The 15,625-nt window shown below is 48.0% G+C and overlaps 2 protein-coding genes across 3 annotated transcripts in view; both read right to left on the bottom strand.

The window, feature by feature from the left end:
- LOC119393937 (uncharacterized) overlaps positions 1–15,625 on the bottom strand; it is a 635,915-nt gene that overhangs the window by 451,285 nt on the left and 169,005 nt on the right. The window lies entirely within an intron of this gene.
- The window catches only part of LOC119393932 (signal peptide peptidase-like 2B), a 49,078-nt gene that overhangs the window by 30,362 nt on the left and 3,091 nt on the right, over positions 1–15,625 (bottom strand). For both annotated transcript variants that reach the window (XM_037661126.2, XM_037661127.2), the window contains 2 exons: positions 14,364–14,512; positions 10,355–10,548 (listed from right to left, as the gene is read on the bottom strand). In XM_037661126.2, coding sequence (XP_037517054.1) covers positions 10,355–10,548; positions 14,364–14,512 — 343 coding nt within the window. The remainder of the gene's footprint in view (positions 1–10,354; positions 10,549–14,363; positions 14,513–15,625) is intronic.

The following is a 15,625-nucleotide window of genomic DNA, read 5'->3' as shown; positions in this document are numbered from 1 at the left end:
GCACCGAAAAACCTGCGAACCTTGAAGGCGTCATCGAGGGCGATCAGCCACTACTCTTGAACCGTCAAATTTGCGTCGCACGAGGTATAGCCGAGCTGCGTGACGGTAAAGCAAAGGTAGTGCTGACAAATTTCAGCCACGAATATAGGCACCTCAACATTGGTACGACGGTCGCCTACATCGACGAATGCGTGGCCGCCAGCAATGCTTTCGCCCTCTTCGATGCTGCCAAACCTGCTTCAACGAATCGAGGTCCTGAACCATATTTCGACGTCAACCGGAGCCTTCCGAAGGTCAAGCAAGACCAGCTGAAAACCCTGCTCCTGCAATGCAAGGACTGCTTCTCCTCGTCATCACGAATTCGACAAAGTCCGGTGGCGAAACACCGAATTATAATGGAGGAAAGTGCGAGGCCCCTCCGTCAGAGCCCCTACAGAGTTTCGACTCGAGAGCACGACGCGATAAAGAAACAAGTCGACGAGATGCTACGCGACAACATCATCCAGCCGTCCAAGAGTCCGTGGGCGTCACCCGTGGTGTTAGTGAAGAAGAAGGACGGGACACTGCGCTTCTGCGTTGATTATCGGTGCCTGAACAAAATCACGAAGAAGGACGTGTACCCCCTCCCACGGATAAACGACACCCTGGATCGACTACACAACGCGACGTACTTTTCGTCGATGGACCTCAAGACCGGCTATTGGCAGATCGAAGTAGACGAAAGAGACCGAGAAAAGACCGCTTTTATAACACCCGACGGCCTCTTTGAGTTCAAGGTCATGCCTTTCGGTCTTTGCTCGGCACCTGCGACGTTCCAGCGCGTCATGGACACCGTGCTGGCCAGATTGAAGTGGCAGACGTGCCTTGTGTATTTGGACAACGTCGTCGTGTTTTCCTCGACCTTCGACGAGCATCTCCGGCGGCTTGAGGCAGTACTTCAAGCAATCAAGGCCTCTGGACTGACCCTGAAGCCAGAAAAGTGCCGATTCGCGTACAACGAGCTCTTGTTTCTGGGTCATGTGATCAGCAAGTCTGGAGTGTGCCCAGACCCGCGGAAAACAACTGCCATCGCCAGCTTCGTGCCTCCCACCGACAAGAAGGCCGTGCGCCGATTTCTCAGCTTATGCGCCTATTACAGACGCTTCGTCAAAAACTTTTCACGCATCGCCGAACCACTGACGCTTTTTACGAAGACTAACGTGGAATTCAGATGGGAAACGGAGCAAGTGCAAGCATTTAAGGAACTTAAACGACGCCTGCAGACGCCACCCATACTTGCGCATTTCGACGATTGCACCGATATGGAAATACACACCGACGCAAGCAGCGTAGGACTCGGTGCCGTCCTTGTGCAAAAGACTGACGGGCTTGAAAGAGTAATCAGTTATGCTAGCCGGTCACTATCCAAGGCAGAAGCCAACTATTCCACAACAGAAAGGGAATGCCTTGCCATCATCTGGGCTACGTCAAAGTTTCGCCCCTACCTCTATGGCAGGCCCTTCAAAGTTGTCAGTGACCACCACGCCTTATGTTGGCTAGCTAACTTGAAGGACCCTTCAGGTCGTCTCGCACGATGGAGTCTGAGGCTTCAAGAATTCGACATCACCATCGTGTACAAGTCCGGACGAAAACACTCTGACGCCGACTGCCTCTCTCGTGCCCCCGTCAATGCGCCGCCGCAAGACGACGACGATGACTGCTTCCTCGGAACTATAAGTGCCGACGACTTCGCCGAAAGGCAACGAGCCGACGCGGAACTGGGGGGCCTTATGGAGTACCTGGAGTGCAAGACCGCCGTTGTTCCGAAGGTATTCAAGCGAGGACTGCCGTCGTTTTTCTTATGGAACGGCGTTCTCCTGAAAAAGAACTTCTCGCCACTGCAAACGGACTACCTTCTTGTCGTGCCCTCATCATTGCGACCAGAAGTCCTCCAGGCCCTACACGACGACCCGACGGCTGGACACCTCGGTGTTTCCCGCACGCTAGCCAGAATACAGGAAAAATACTACTGGCCACGCCTTGCTGCCAACGTCGCCCACTACGTCAAGACTTGCCGAGATTGCCAGCAACGGAAGACACCGCCGACTAAGCCAGCGGGACTTCTGCAGCCAATCGAACCACCACACCAGCCTTTCCAGCAAATCGGGATGGACCTACTAGGGCCATTCCCGACGTCGAATTCCGGCAACAAGTGGATCGTCGTAGCGACTGACTACCTCACCCGCTAAGCCGAGACAAAGGCCTTGCCCAAAGGCAGTGCCGCCGAGGTAGCCAAGTTCTTCGTGGAGAACATCGTCTTGCGTCATGGCGCCCCAGAGGTCTTTATCACAGACAGAGGTACCGCCTTTACTGCGGACCTAACTCAGGCGATCTTGAAGTACAGCGAACGAGCCACCGCCGCACCACCGCCTACCACCCGCAGACCAATGGCCTCACCGAGCGTCTAAATAAGACCATCGCCAACATGCTGGCCATGTACGTCGTCGACAAGACGTGGGACGCCGTCCTTCCGTACGTGACCTTCGCTTACAACGTGGCCGTCCAAGAAACGACACAGATGACGCTGTACAAGTTGGTCTACGGAAGGAGCCCGGCGACGACGCTCGACGCCATGCTACCCAACGTCACCGACGAAGAAAATGTCGACGCCGCCGCTTACTTACAACGTGCTGAAGAAGCTCGACAGCTGGCCCGCCTGCGCATCAAGACCCAGCAGCACACGGAAACCGTCGCTACAATCTTCGACGACGCTTCGTCGAGTACCAGCCCGACGACTGTGTCTGGGTCTGGACGCCAATACGACGACGCGGACTGAGCGAGAAGCTTCTTCGACGATACTTCGGACCGTACAGGGTACTTCGACGTCTCGGCGCACTCGACTACGAGGTTGTCCCCGACGGCATCACGAACTCTCAGAGGCGCCGAGCTCGACCCGAGGTCGTGCATGTGGCGCGCCTTAAACCGTACTATGCTCGTTAGTGCACCTGAGGACTCTAATGTTTGCTTTCTTTATTAGTTTTCTTTAGTATTGCATCTATTCATGTTCTGTTTTTAAGCATCGGGACGATGCTTTTTCAGAGGGGGGCATTGCCGCGAGTCTTATATTTCATGAGTTGAAGCTTCACCCACAAAGACTGTGGGCAACGCACTGCGCAGGCCTCGCCGTGATGTCTAGGAAGCTTCGTGATTGTTTTGGAACAATCTGTTAAGATTGCGCGCCGCACGAGAATGTTCCAGCTTTGTCGAGAGATAACGCCGCCAACAGGGATATCGCTGGAAAGTTTGATAGCGCCTGTATAAAAGCTGACGCGCTTGACTGCTTGTCAGTTGATCGACGGTCGACGCTCTGTTCACCGCTATCAGCGTATTGCTGTAGTTTGACTTTCAGTTTCCCGGCCACAAGTTCGGCCAAATAAACAGTTTCATCTCGGACGTGCTGACTGCTGTCTTCGTCGACATCACGAGCACGTGACAATACAGTTGAACCCCGTTACAACGAACGCCGCTTCAACGAAATATCCGGTACAACGAGGAATTCTCCGTTCTCCGTCAACAGTCCATAGGAGTCAATGCATAAATATGCTCGCCACAACGAACACTTTTTCTGCTACCAATCCGCTTCAACGAAATTTGACGATGCAATTCTGGGCTCAAAAATTTAATTTGCCGTGTACTAAACACAATCTCGAACATTTTGGTGCATTTTAGAACATAAAAAATGTGTCTACATAGTCTAAATCGCGTGTTGGCACCACGAAAAACTGCCGCTGTTGAATGAGCATGGGGGCCGCCATTGCTTGATAGCGACGGCAATCAGACTGCCATGCTTTCTCAACTGGCTTGAGTTGTTGCTTAGTCGCAGACAATCTGAAGCCAAAGCTCAGTTGTCCACAATCGTGCAACCGCGGAATGATTCCTTTTCCGATTCCTTTCTAATGCTTTTAGTGCTTTTTGCGCTTCGCCAGTGGTCAGAGCGACGCTACATCCGCGTTATCAACGCGAGCAGCGCTGGGGTGCAATCGCGGAACGATGCCTTTTCCAGCGCCATTGCTTTTCGTGGTTTTCGTGCTTGGACAGTGCGACCGGTGGTCGGAGCAACAACTCGTCTGCGTTATCAACGGGATCAGCCAGCCGCGAGTGGTGGATGATAAGAATAGCATAGAATAAGGCTTAAGGTGGCGGTTCCACTACCACCATCTTGCCAATAGTTCGAAAAATGACAACAGACGACGCCACTCATCCACGTTTGCAGAAAGCGAGAAAATTGCGCGCGCAAGTATGGTCAGCGTCGCCTCACGCGTGTTTTACATGTTATATGTCGTGCTAGGTGACGGAAATCGGCCGACAAAAAGCAAGGAGCACAAACGCGGACGGCGTCTTTCACCTACAATCGGGACCAACTGTTGGCGTCGTTTCAACGACATGCCGATAAGTGCCCCAGTTTGTAAGGACAAACGCTCGCTTCCTATTGCAGCCCTTGAGAAAGGACAGCGCAGCGTCTAAATACAATCGCTAGAGAACAAAAGAAAAAAAAAACACGCACACACACGCACACTGGTGCGTAGAACAGCGTGCACTCACACACGCACGCTCTCACCCACACGCACGCACTACGCTCTCACTAACGCACTCACTCACATAATATAATGTGCCTCAGTGAAATAGTATTGAACAAAACATCAATCAAACGCTTCGCAGCGTTTCAGTGGAATTGCACGGCCGCTACTAAAACAATCATTTTGGTTCATTTTAGCGACCGTGCCAGTGAATTTTATAGCATCGCGCGAGCGCATGTCTGTTGTGTGTGTGTGTGGGGGGGGGGGGGGGGTGCTTTTGCTTATTACAATTGGAGGAGGAAAAAATGGACCGACAGATTTCAGCAAATTATAATTCGAGAGTTAGCTGCGAAATTTCATCCTCTCAAACTGCAATAAACGGTTACCAAAATAAAGTACATCTTGATGATCAGTTGAACACATGACTACCACTAATTGCCGGAGTTAGAACCTCCTAGAACACATCTTCTGCCAGCGAGACGTCTGACAATGAATGCGTTTGCGTGAGGAAGAAGACAATGATTTTTCCATGTGAGGCATGATTTTTTTTCTCTTGGGAACAGTAATAAACCAAGATGGTTTGTGCGTTGGAGGGCAAGACACCCCGTTATTTTCGTCTCTTTGTTATAATTTGTAACCTTTCGCGACGCTGTGCAGGCGCGTTCGTGGTCGTAGAGAAATCCTCGAATTTCAAAGACTAGGTAGGCGAACGAAAGCTCCACCTCATCCTAACCTAAACAGGAGACAAGCACGGGACTGGCGTCACCTCCAAACAAACACGTACCCACATTTACACAGGTTACACAGAATGTACCCTCACAGATACAGCAACAAATGTCCGTGGTGCGATGCAACACCGACATTGGAACACATTACATATCAGTGCACACAACGTCCGGAGGCTGCCATCTCGCCTATGTGTAACGATTCCCTGAATTGGTCGTGGGAGGCGCGGCTCGCGGAACTGGAAATGGGAAGCCAACTGGCGACCCTTGACCAGGCCCGGCGAGCCGCTGTAGCCAGTGGGGCCCTGGAAGAGGGGCACCACCCACCCTAACCACTCCAAGGCATGACATAAATAAATGTTTCTTCTTCTTCTTCTTCTCGCACGAGCGTTTACAACGATGAAAGCCAGGCGCAAGACGCGCGTAGTCACACATACTGCTGACTGAACTTCTTGTATAGCTTCCACAGCGTTGCATATATTGTATGAAACTGAGTATAGGTACATCGGCCAGCGTAGGCGTGCACATGAGGGGGCTGGGCGCCCCCCCCCCCCCCCTTGAGAGCAGGGGCGTAGCCAGAAAATTTTTCGGGGGGCGGGGGGGGGGGGGGGGGGTTGAACCCCCCCCCCCCCTTGGCTACGCCCCTGCTTGGGAGGGAGAGAATACAACATTTATTGGTAGAAATAAGTCGCTATTGGGGGTGGGCCTCCTAGTCCGGAAGACCATTGGCTCGCCGCCCGGGCACGACGGTCGACCAGGGCTTGTTGCTGCACTGGGTCTGAGCTGGACAGGGTCGCCTTGGGGGCTTACATGACCGGTCATGTAGGCTTTTACAGAATCCAGTTTTTATTTATGCTTGTTCTATAAAAGCATGAATACACTTATTTGTGTGGAAAGCTGTGGTTTTCCTTTATTTTGACTTACAGGCACCATCGACAAGTTTTCCATTTAGGTTGCCGCAAAAGTTTTTCAACAAAATGTTCGTCAGTAGCATATGTATCGGCACTATTTTGTTCATGTGGCCACTCTCACATGCGTCTAAGTCAGGTTATTCTTCGTTGACCAGACATTGCACTGTCCGCCTTGTACTTTGCTACGAACTAGTTGTTATCCGATCATTAGTAGTAGTTCTGGCTACGCAGCAAGCCGCTTTACGACAAAGTAGCAGTGCGCAACAGCGTTATCACTAGGTAGAGTAGTCCTCCTCAGTCAAACTGTTTCCTGACACCGTAGCCCTCATTAGTGGCAAAGACAGTGATCGTCTTATCCGAAGTGAGTGCGTCTTTTCACAAAGCACAATATAACTTTTCCAGGGTCCCATACTTTGAATATTCTGCCACGTTGACTAGAACGTTCTGCATCTTCAACAAAGTCTCGCTTCTGTCGCATCGTTGCAACTAGGACGTAATTACCTGATTGGGTACAACTTACCACTACTGGTCAGTGGAAGTTGTCGGCACAGTGCTCGACAGGCATACTTTGAAAATCTTGGCAATGACAAGCTTTCATACGTTCACCATCGTGTCCCCTTTGAAGCGGCGCTACATACGTATCATTCACATGGCATGTCAGCGTCCTTCCTTTCACAATTTCGAACCTCACAGGCACGAAAACAGTCAAAGGAACGCGCAAAACACAAGCAGCTGAACCACAAAGAGATGCACATTACTAAAGACGTGCCGGGGAACACTGGTTCTAAGAACGCGTGACGAACGCGCAATCTTCCTGCATATCGAAACCATTTTCCGCTTGATGAGACCGCCCCACCTGCTGACGTGGGGCGAGTGGAAAGGGTTTATCACTAAGCCCTTCTCCTTTTACAGTTGCTGTTTGTTACGCGCGGCGACTAGTCTTAGCTAGTGAAGCAAACTATGAGGCCTGGAGATATAATTCATGCCTGTTATACTCGTTTTATTATGTTTAATTGCGCCACTTTTGGCGAACGCTTGAACTCGCATAAAGCAACTTGATGTTTCATTTCATAGATGGAGCTACCACCAAAAAACGCCTGTGAGACTTATGATTCATTGAAAATATTTTGTCTGAAGCACTGAGTGGTCAAGTTAGTGAGCACAAGTAGATAAAAGACACCATATGCATCTACTAATGTGCAATACTCGTTGGCAATTAGCGTCTAAAAGAAAAAAAAAAGCGAGTTTCTACGGGACTGGTCAGCAGGAAAATTACGCAAATTCACTGCTGTCTTGCAGGTTCTGTAATAAAGATAAAGGAATTTACTCTTCATAGAATCATAGAAAGGGCCTTGCTTCTTCGTTATGTAGAAGTTCACAGTAGCAGCTTGTATAGTTTTGTCGCTTCATCGGTAATGCGTGACCAAGTACAGCCATAAACTGCCGCATTGACACAATAATAATTCATCAAGTTTTCGTCAGAACAAAAAGCAACTTCGCGTGGAAAATAAGTGTAATGTAGTCTACGTAGCCACTAAATATTATTGTTCTGCTTTGAAAAGTAAAAAAGATATTCTCACAAAAACTTTTAATATTTTGCCCATTTTCATTGGAGCGTAAATAAATTGCTAATTATTTTATGGCTAATATCTCTTCATAGAAACCTTAAATAGCACTTCTTCTAAAGGCACGGTAAATTTGGTCTTGTTATGTTGAACAGTTTCGCCGTACTGGCCGTACAACGGAGGCTTGTACAACGAAAATGCCTTTTGTTGCTCACACTATTTTCTTTGCCATTAGGTAACGCTTCCGAACAGGCATTAACACCAGGTGTCATTAGAAAGCGGAGATCATAAGCTTTCTGAATTATTACAATTAATATTTATTTGTCAAGCGCAGCGAGCACAGTGTGTCCGCAAACAATGCGTAAAATGCGGAGGGGGGTTCGCCGGAGTGGGACCGCCACCTTAAGTCATCGCTCCGCGATATCACGCCTGCATCTCGGCGTTGTCGGATACCCTGTTGTCGGCAAATAGCTAGTGTTAGCGAACAGTGCAGTTCGTGTTGCGCGCCCATGCCTCCGCTTGGTTTGTTCGCGGAAGCCATTGTTTCAGTGTGCTTTTCAACCTGGCGTCGCTATGCATATATGAGAATCGCGTCATGACGCTGCTGGGGAAACAAAGGAAGCAACCGACACTTTTTGAATTTTGGAAATAAAAGTTTCTCCGTTCTACTAGCTCAGGTCAGCTATATTTTTTTCAATTTCACTACAACGAAATGTTCACTTCAACGAAGTTTTTTCTGAGCACCGTAAGTTTCGTTGTAGCGGGGTTTGACTGTATTATAAAGAAAAATGAGCATATCTGTCATGACCCAACTAACATGCACAATATTTTTTAAAAATGAATCAAGACATGTGCAAATGTGATTCTTGTTGGTTCAAAGGGAAGTGGAAGCAACTTTGAATAGTAGCAGGATTCGACTTTCGGAAGAATGCGAATGATAACCTGTAAAATATGTTAAGTTTTAGAATTTACTTCACTTAGAGCATATAAGCCGGTATAACAAGCTTTTAAACTTAAATAACGATGAATTGATGAGAGAATAATATGTTCATTTAACCTTAAAGTGGGGCTTCACAGATTTCCCCTGGATTGGCGTATTCACGGTACAGCACCCCTCCACTGCAGTGAAACCACCTCTGCAGGGCGTTACATGCAGTTTATATATGTCTATCCGTTCATTTCGAATACCGTAATATTTGTTCGAATATTCAAACTGCTCGAATATTCGCACAAGCCTAGTCATTATGCCCAGCACAGGGTGCATTTGTTCGTCTACTCAGCCCTCATGAAATAATAAAAATGGCTTAACTGATGTTGCTCTCTTGGAATGCTTTACAGTAAAAGCTCGTTAATTCAGATTTTACGGGACCAGGAAAAATGTCCAAACTAACCAATTATCGAAAGCACCAAGAAAACAATAAACAAATGTCTAATACATCAGTACATTATCATTTTCTTAATGAATACGTAAATCCTGTACTTGCATAAGAGCAGTGCAAAAACAACCATTTTTGTCATCCAGCGACTTCTTTCACGATGCGACCCCCTTCTACAATAATGGATGCAAGACTCCCCTGTACAACAATGGATGGCGACTACACAGTTCTGAAGGCACACGGCTAAAACAAAGCTACTGCTTGTTGCAGCCGCTGCGGATGATACTGCAGTAGCTATCAACACAATAATAGATAGGGCTCATGCAGTTCACATGCTCCAAGCAAGAATGAAAACAAAATAAGTTTGCTGCAGCCGCTGAAGCCTTGCTCACCAACAACGCAATTGTGGATGGCGACCATGCCTTTCTGAAGGTCTGCGGGCAGTGTGGTGTCACACACGGTGATCAACGCAGAAAGGCATGAGGCATATGGCTTTCCTGTTGTCAATGTACGGTTTGTGCTGATGACTATGGCGATGCAGACTGCACCACTTTGTTTCGGTTGTCCACAAATGCAGTTTATTTGCGTCACACATTTGCGGTATTTCACGCTCAGTGTGCTCCAAGGATCGTCCTAATCAACCAGGTTACGGGCAAATATGACTGAACTAATGATGTATGACGCCATTAAACAATGCACGTGCTTGTTGGAACCAGAGAACATGTCTGAATTATCCGATCTTCAGAATTAACAAGTGCCAAATTAATGAGCTTTTACTGTAATGTCACTGCTGAAACACCTTGTGTCTTATCTGCTCATTATAATGAGTAAGGTTTAATTCAACACTAGTTACTGACAGTGGTTGCATGAGAGACTGCGACTGGTGACCAAGAAGCGACTCGCAGCGACCGATGATCACAATGGCTAGCAAAACCTGCTCGTCACCATGCAGATACGAGTTGAGGCTAGTGCCATTCACATCCGTCGCACTACTAGGGCCTCGTAAATCAAGCAGAAATTCTGCTCCTGCGCATCTGATTGGCTCACAAGCTTTGCGTCTGCACATATGCATTGGAAAAATTGAGCAGGTAGTGATTGACCTGGAACAATTGCTTTTTGACCAAAACGACCACTTCGACCGCTGGTGCGAATGAGATGCAAGTCCAGCTTGCCAATACTACTAACTACTGACAATACTACTGCCAAGAAGGAGGAACTCACCGAGGTACTGGAAGAAGAAGTAGAGCAAAAGCAGCATGACGCCCATGCAAATGACAAAGAGTGTGACCAGCACGGGTGAGACATCCAGCGAGCTCTCTTCCTCGAGGACATTCTCAGACTTTGGGAATGAGCTCTCTTCCCCTTCAGCTCCGGCGTGGCTGGTATGCGAGCACTTGCCAATCTCGTGCTGGTAGCTGAAAAGGATGTTTTAATGCAATAGCACTAAAGGCAAGCTGGACCTTCTTCCAATGCATATATAACAAAAAACACATGTTAAAGGGACCAACAACTGGGCAGAATGTGTCGTTAGATCCTGGTGGAAATATAAAGACCACGAATTATAGTGACTGATCAAGCATCTTTTCACGATATGAGTAGGACTTGCATTTTTAAATCACATTTAAAAGTCACAAGAAATCAGTATGTCGCGCAGCCCAGCGGATGAGCCGTGAAGCTCAATTATGGAGTCGTTTACTTCGCCAACTTTGCTGTAGGTAGTCTGATGCTTTCATGCGCATTACATTTAGTGCTCAAAATTAGAATATGTAAGTATTCATTCCCGCTCCATTCTGCGCTGCTTACGAGCTAAAAAATGTTGCATGACGAGAAGCGGCGCTGCCTTGAGGGCATCTAGTGGAACCGAGCCGTGGCACATGCACATGTGCAGTGAACCGCTGCGCAGAAGCATGAACCACTCTCGTGCTCACCTCCCACTGTTTGCAGCATGCATTGTGTGTATACAACATCATAATCGCCGCAGATCGAAAGTTTTGATTATTATAAATGTTTCACGGCATTTCCCGCGTTACCATTCCGTGATTAGATACTCTGACCGGTAAGCTTTCCATTGTGCTAAAGAAAAGGGTACCATAAAATTGGTTGTCGGTCCCTTTAATCCCAAGGGCTGTGCAATCTGATACAGTGTCACAATGAGTTTACTGTCATGAGGGAAGATTGCAAGAAACTGGCATGCAAGACACAAGCATTATCTTGAAGACTATTTGGCAATGTTTGAAGGACTGACCAAGTTTTGATGGCTTCCTTTGTGACAGATTATGCTGTTTTCTACATAGCTAGAAAAGTAAAAACTTCGAGTGGTGAAGCAATTGTCATATTCATACCACTTGCTTCACAGAGCAGTTCTTTAAAGGGGTCATGAAACACCCCTTGTCCTTGTTGAAAAAACGCATCCTGCGGAAAGCTGACACGGCTATGAACTGCTCTGCAAAATATTACAGTCGTGCGCGCCGCGTAAAGGCCACAAGTGGAGCGCGAAGTTGCCGTTTCCTCAGGCGCCCTCTTTTCAAACAGAGGCCGGTTCTCACTCTCGTCGGTGGCCGCGGCGTCTGCACGTTGACGTCGCGGATCTGCCAGTTTACGTCACAAGAGATATAGCATGCTTATTGGCTGATAGCCGGATGAGATGCGCTTCTTGCCACGGGGTGCCACCACTTGCCCGCGCCACACTCCTCAGTCTGCTAAATTTACACGGTAGCCGCACTCGCGCATGCGAATCACAGCGGGAGAGCAATCGCATTTCATGACGCGCGCTGACGTAACTTCTTACCCCCGCGCCATCCCTCCAGTGCGCCAGTCGGCACGAGAAAAGAGAGAAAGCACTAAGAGCGTGCGCCAAACCCCCGTAACTACGCTCATTGTTGACGGATTCGAAAAATTTTTTCGGCAGTCGATTCGGGAGGCAGTAAACTCCAATACTGAGGTCATTAGATCATTACTTGGAAAAGTGGTTCATGACCCCTTTAACACATGCAACGCTTTTTACAGAATAACTATGCCACATATGGTAACTCTTGCGGTTGTTGGTTTAGGTCAAACTGCATATTATTCATGCACATTTTCACTTCTACTATGCAAAGCACAATCTATGTCTTAGTCACGAGCACAAGCAGCAGGCTGTCTTTGCTGGTTGCAGTAAATATGCTCAGATCTGCAATGCCTCTGGTGCAACAAATATGCCATACTTCAAGACATAAAAGTATCATGCAATGCTACATCAGACTACATGTGCACCAACATCCTTCTTTTCTTGACGACACATTGTTTCTTTAATGCAAGCGTTAGCTCTGGAAGCAGTCTATCTTTCATATCACTGTCTGGTATTTTATACATAGGGCTCGGTGTTTTCGGTTTTATCCGAAAAAATCCGATAAACATTTGTTGGTAAAATTTTTGACAATTTGGATTTATCTGATAAACTCCGATTTCAAGAGCCAATATGACCTCCTTGCGTTCTTTATCGAAAGGGCAAGTTCTAAGCGCTCATTGATACATCTTCTGGTTTGACCGATTTAAAGTTTACCGCGCGTAGCTGTATTAGGTGATGAACCTGCATTGTACTCCGACTCGGCTTCCTACGTGCAGAAGCTTCACAAGGACTTGCAACTTTCCAACCACGAATTCAAGGTGCTTCACTGAAAGATTCGTGCCATTTACTTAGCAATGCTCTGCAGGATGGAATCAGGACCAGCTCGTTTAACGTAGTTTACAATTTTGTTGTATCCTTTCCTGCCCTGTTGAAGTCATTGCGGGAGCTGCGCCGTAAGTTTGGTCTTGTGTGCTTGGCTATGGCCATGCCCCTGAAGTCACTGAAAACCGTATGTCCGCCGAGGTGGTTCTCTTTTTATGAAGCTCTAGAAGATATTTTGGACAACTGGAGCGCCATTTAGTCTTTCTTGAGAAGCGACGAAGCCAAGGGATTGAAGTGTGAGAAGCTCAAGAGTCTCATTCCATCGCCTGAAGCTGTGCATGACTTGCTCGCTAAGGTGAGGTTTCTGAAGACCAATTCGTGTGCCGTGCTCTCAATCATCAAGGAACTAGAGGCAGAGAGTGCCCTGGTACACCAAGTTTATCCCATACTGGGGGTTCGTTTGCAAGCACTCATCAGTCAATGGCGTGATCCAACCGAGGTCTTCGCATCAGATGTCACAAGTCTGTTGGACCTCCTTGACAAGACTGACCGCTTAACGACTGTCGCAGACTTTCACGGATACTACTCTGCTGTCGCCGAAAAGTGGAGACAGACATCTGAGAGGAACCTGTGCGATCGAGTCCGGTACACCAAAGAATCGTTTCGGTATTGTGTTCAAATTGTGAATCCAAATGCGAAGCATGAGCTGCCCTGTGTGATCGAAACCTATGCGCCTATTTTTCAATTAGTGCTTCTTGAAACTGACGACATGAGCGAGCTCCCGAGTGATTTTGCAAACTATCAGTGCTATGAAATAACATTGCGAACCCCTGTCGTTTTGGAGACTTCACAATTTCCAGTGGCCAGTGCTTTGTCGCTGGATGCTGCATCTTCTGGCGCTTCCTGTTTCTAGTGCTAATGTTGAAAGGGCATTTTCAAAGCTGAGAGGCGTCAATTGAAAGGAGTGCGCTTCGATCACTGACAGCAACCTTGCAAAGTATGCTTGCATGTAATAAGCTTTAAGCATAAGGTTGTTATACGCACAAACACAGGTGTTTTGTGTTCAAGTATTTCGCTTGTGCGTATATGTTTTTGTGCATTCAAACCTTCTAGAAAAAAAATGTGCTTCGTGTGTTTTGATGTTTTAGTATTCATAAATGAATAGATCTAAGGTTTCGGGGTTTCGAGAATAATGCAAAACTCCGAATTTAAGAGAGTTGGGGATTTACGAGAAATAAGCTCCGATAAACGCCGAATTTCCACCAAAAATATAAACTCTGATAAACACCCGCCAATTTTCAAGAAAAATAAGCACCAAAAGCATGGAACTTTACTTATACAATATGGTTATGGTATCTCTGGTCTAGATTAGTCTCCCCTGTTTCCATCAAGTAATAAACACACTGCTTTAAATGACCACTAACAGCCTTTGTGCTGCTTCTAGCAATAACCAAGGAACCAAGCACAAGTTAACTGCATGCAAGTACAAAACAAGCTTCATGCCCTCCAGGCCCTTTGGCCTCTTGAACCTCAGAGAAGAGTGAGTGCCAAGAGGGTATGAGTGAACAACAAGGCACTCACATCTCGTGTTTGACCAGGCCTGACCAATAGGAGCCAACGCCAAGGGTGAACACTGCCACCAGCCAGATGATGATCAGGCTGTAATCGAATGCCAGGCTTTTCTTGGTGAACAGCTTCGTGAGCAAGGGTTCCTTGGGCTTCATTAGGCTCTGAAAACAGGGACCAGGCACTTCACTTGTCATGCTAGTCTTGAGATTACTGAAATGTAACTTAATAAAACTTGTTGCTGGGCTAGTTGGTACATGCTTACTGAAATACAAGACACATAACCACAAAGGAAGGACTCAAGACAGAACAGAAAATCAGAAGAAGCAGTCTTGAGATGCTATGCTCTGCAGCCACCTCAAGAAGAATCCTGGCATTCTGCACTAGAGGTGTGCACGGGCTCCGGGTAGCCCAAAAGCCCGAGTCCGACCCGGCCCGCGGGCCGGGCTCGGGCGGGCTGACGTATTTTCACCTCGGGCCCAGGCCGGGCTCGTGCTACTTGGAGTTTTATCGGGCCGGGCTCGGGCCCGGCGCCAAGCCAGACTCAAGCCCGAAATAAAGAAAATGAGCGGGAATTGTTTTCCAGCACGATTACAGCGCCTTTTCCGCAACCGCCTTCTACCGCTTTTCCTTTCCATTCGCTACTGTAAACAAAAGGGGAGCAGGTAAAGCACTGCCTTTGTTGCACTCCGACAAACAGAGAAGTAACACCACCTGAGTTAGTGACGGCGCCACGCGACTGTTCGCGTTAGATTTAAGGCCAAATCCCATACGAGTGAAAATGCACGCGACAGCGACGAGCGACCCGACGTTGATCGCCTTCATGCAAGCTGACGCTTGCATGGGCATACCCCCACTGATCTCCACTAGGTGCATACCCCATACACGTGGCGGCTTTGGCGAGCGAACTCCATTGTTGCTGGCATGAGGCCGTCTACGTGTATAGCAAAAGTGCCGCGAACAGTCTCTATTAGAGACAGTCTATTAGAACAGTCTCTATTAGAGACTGTTCGTAGTGTGTCGTTTGATCATATTCGATACGCTCAATAAAATGCCAAATTACCGGAAAACGATGTTTTGTTTTTGCAGCGAACCTTCAAAAAGCCGGGCCGGGCCGGGCATGGGATTGTGTTTTCGTACGTCGGGCCAGGCCGGGCGGGCTCGCAGCGCTTTGCCGTCGGGCTCGGGCGGGCCTCCAACAAAGTCAGCGGGCCCGGGCCGGGCTCGGGCTCGGAAATACGGCCCATGCACAGCTCTATTCTGCACTATCCTCGCTT

The sequence above is a fragment of the Rhipicephalus sanguineus genome, chromosome 5, assembly GCF_013339695.2.
Source record: "Rhipicephalus sanguineus isolate Rsan-2018 chromosome 5, BIME_Rsan_1.4, whole genome shotgun sequence".
In the NCBI taxonomy this organism is placed as follows: domain Eukaryota; kingdom Metazoa; phylum Arthropoda; class Arachnida; order Ixodida; family Ixodidae; genus Rhipicephalus; species Rhipicephalus sanguineus.
This window is presented reverse-complemented; position numbering and strand designations above follow the sequence as displayed.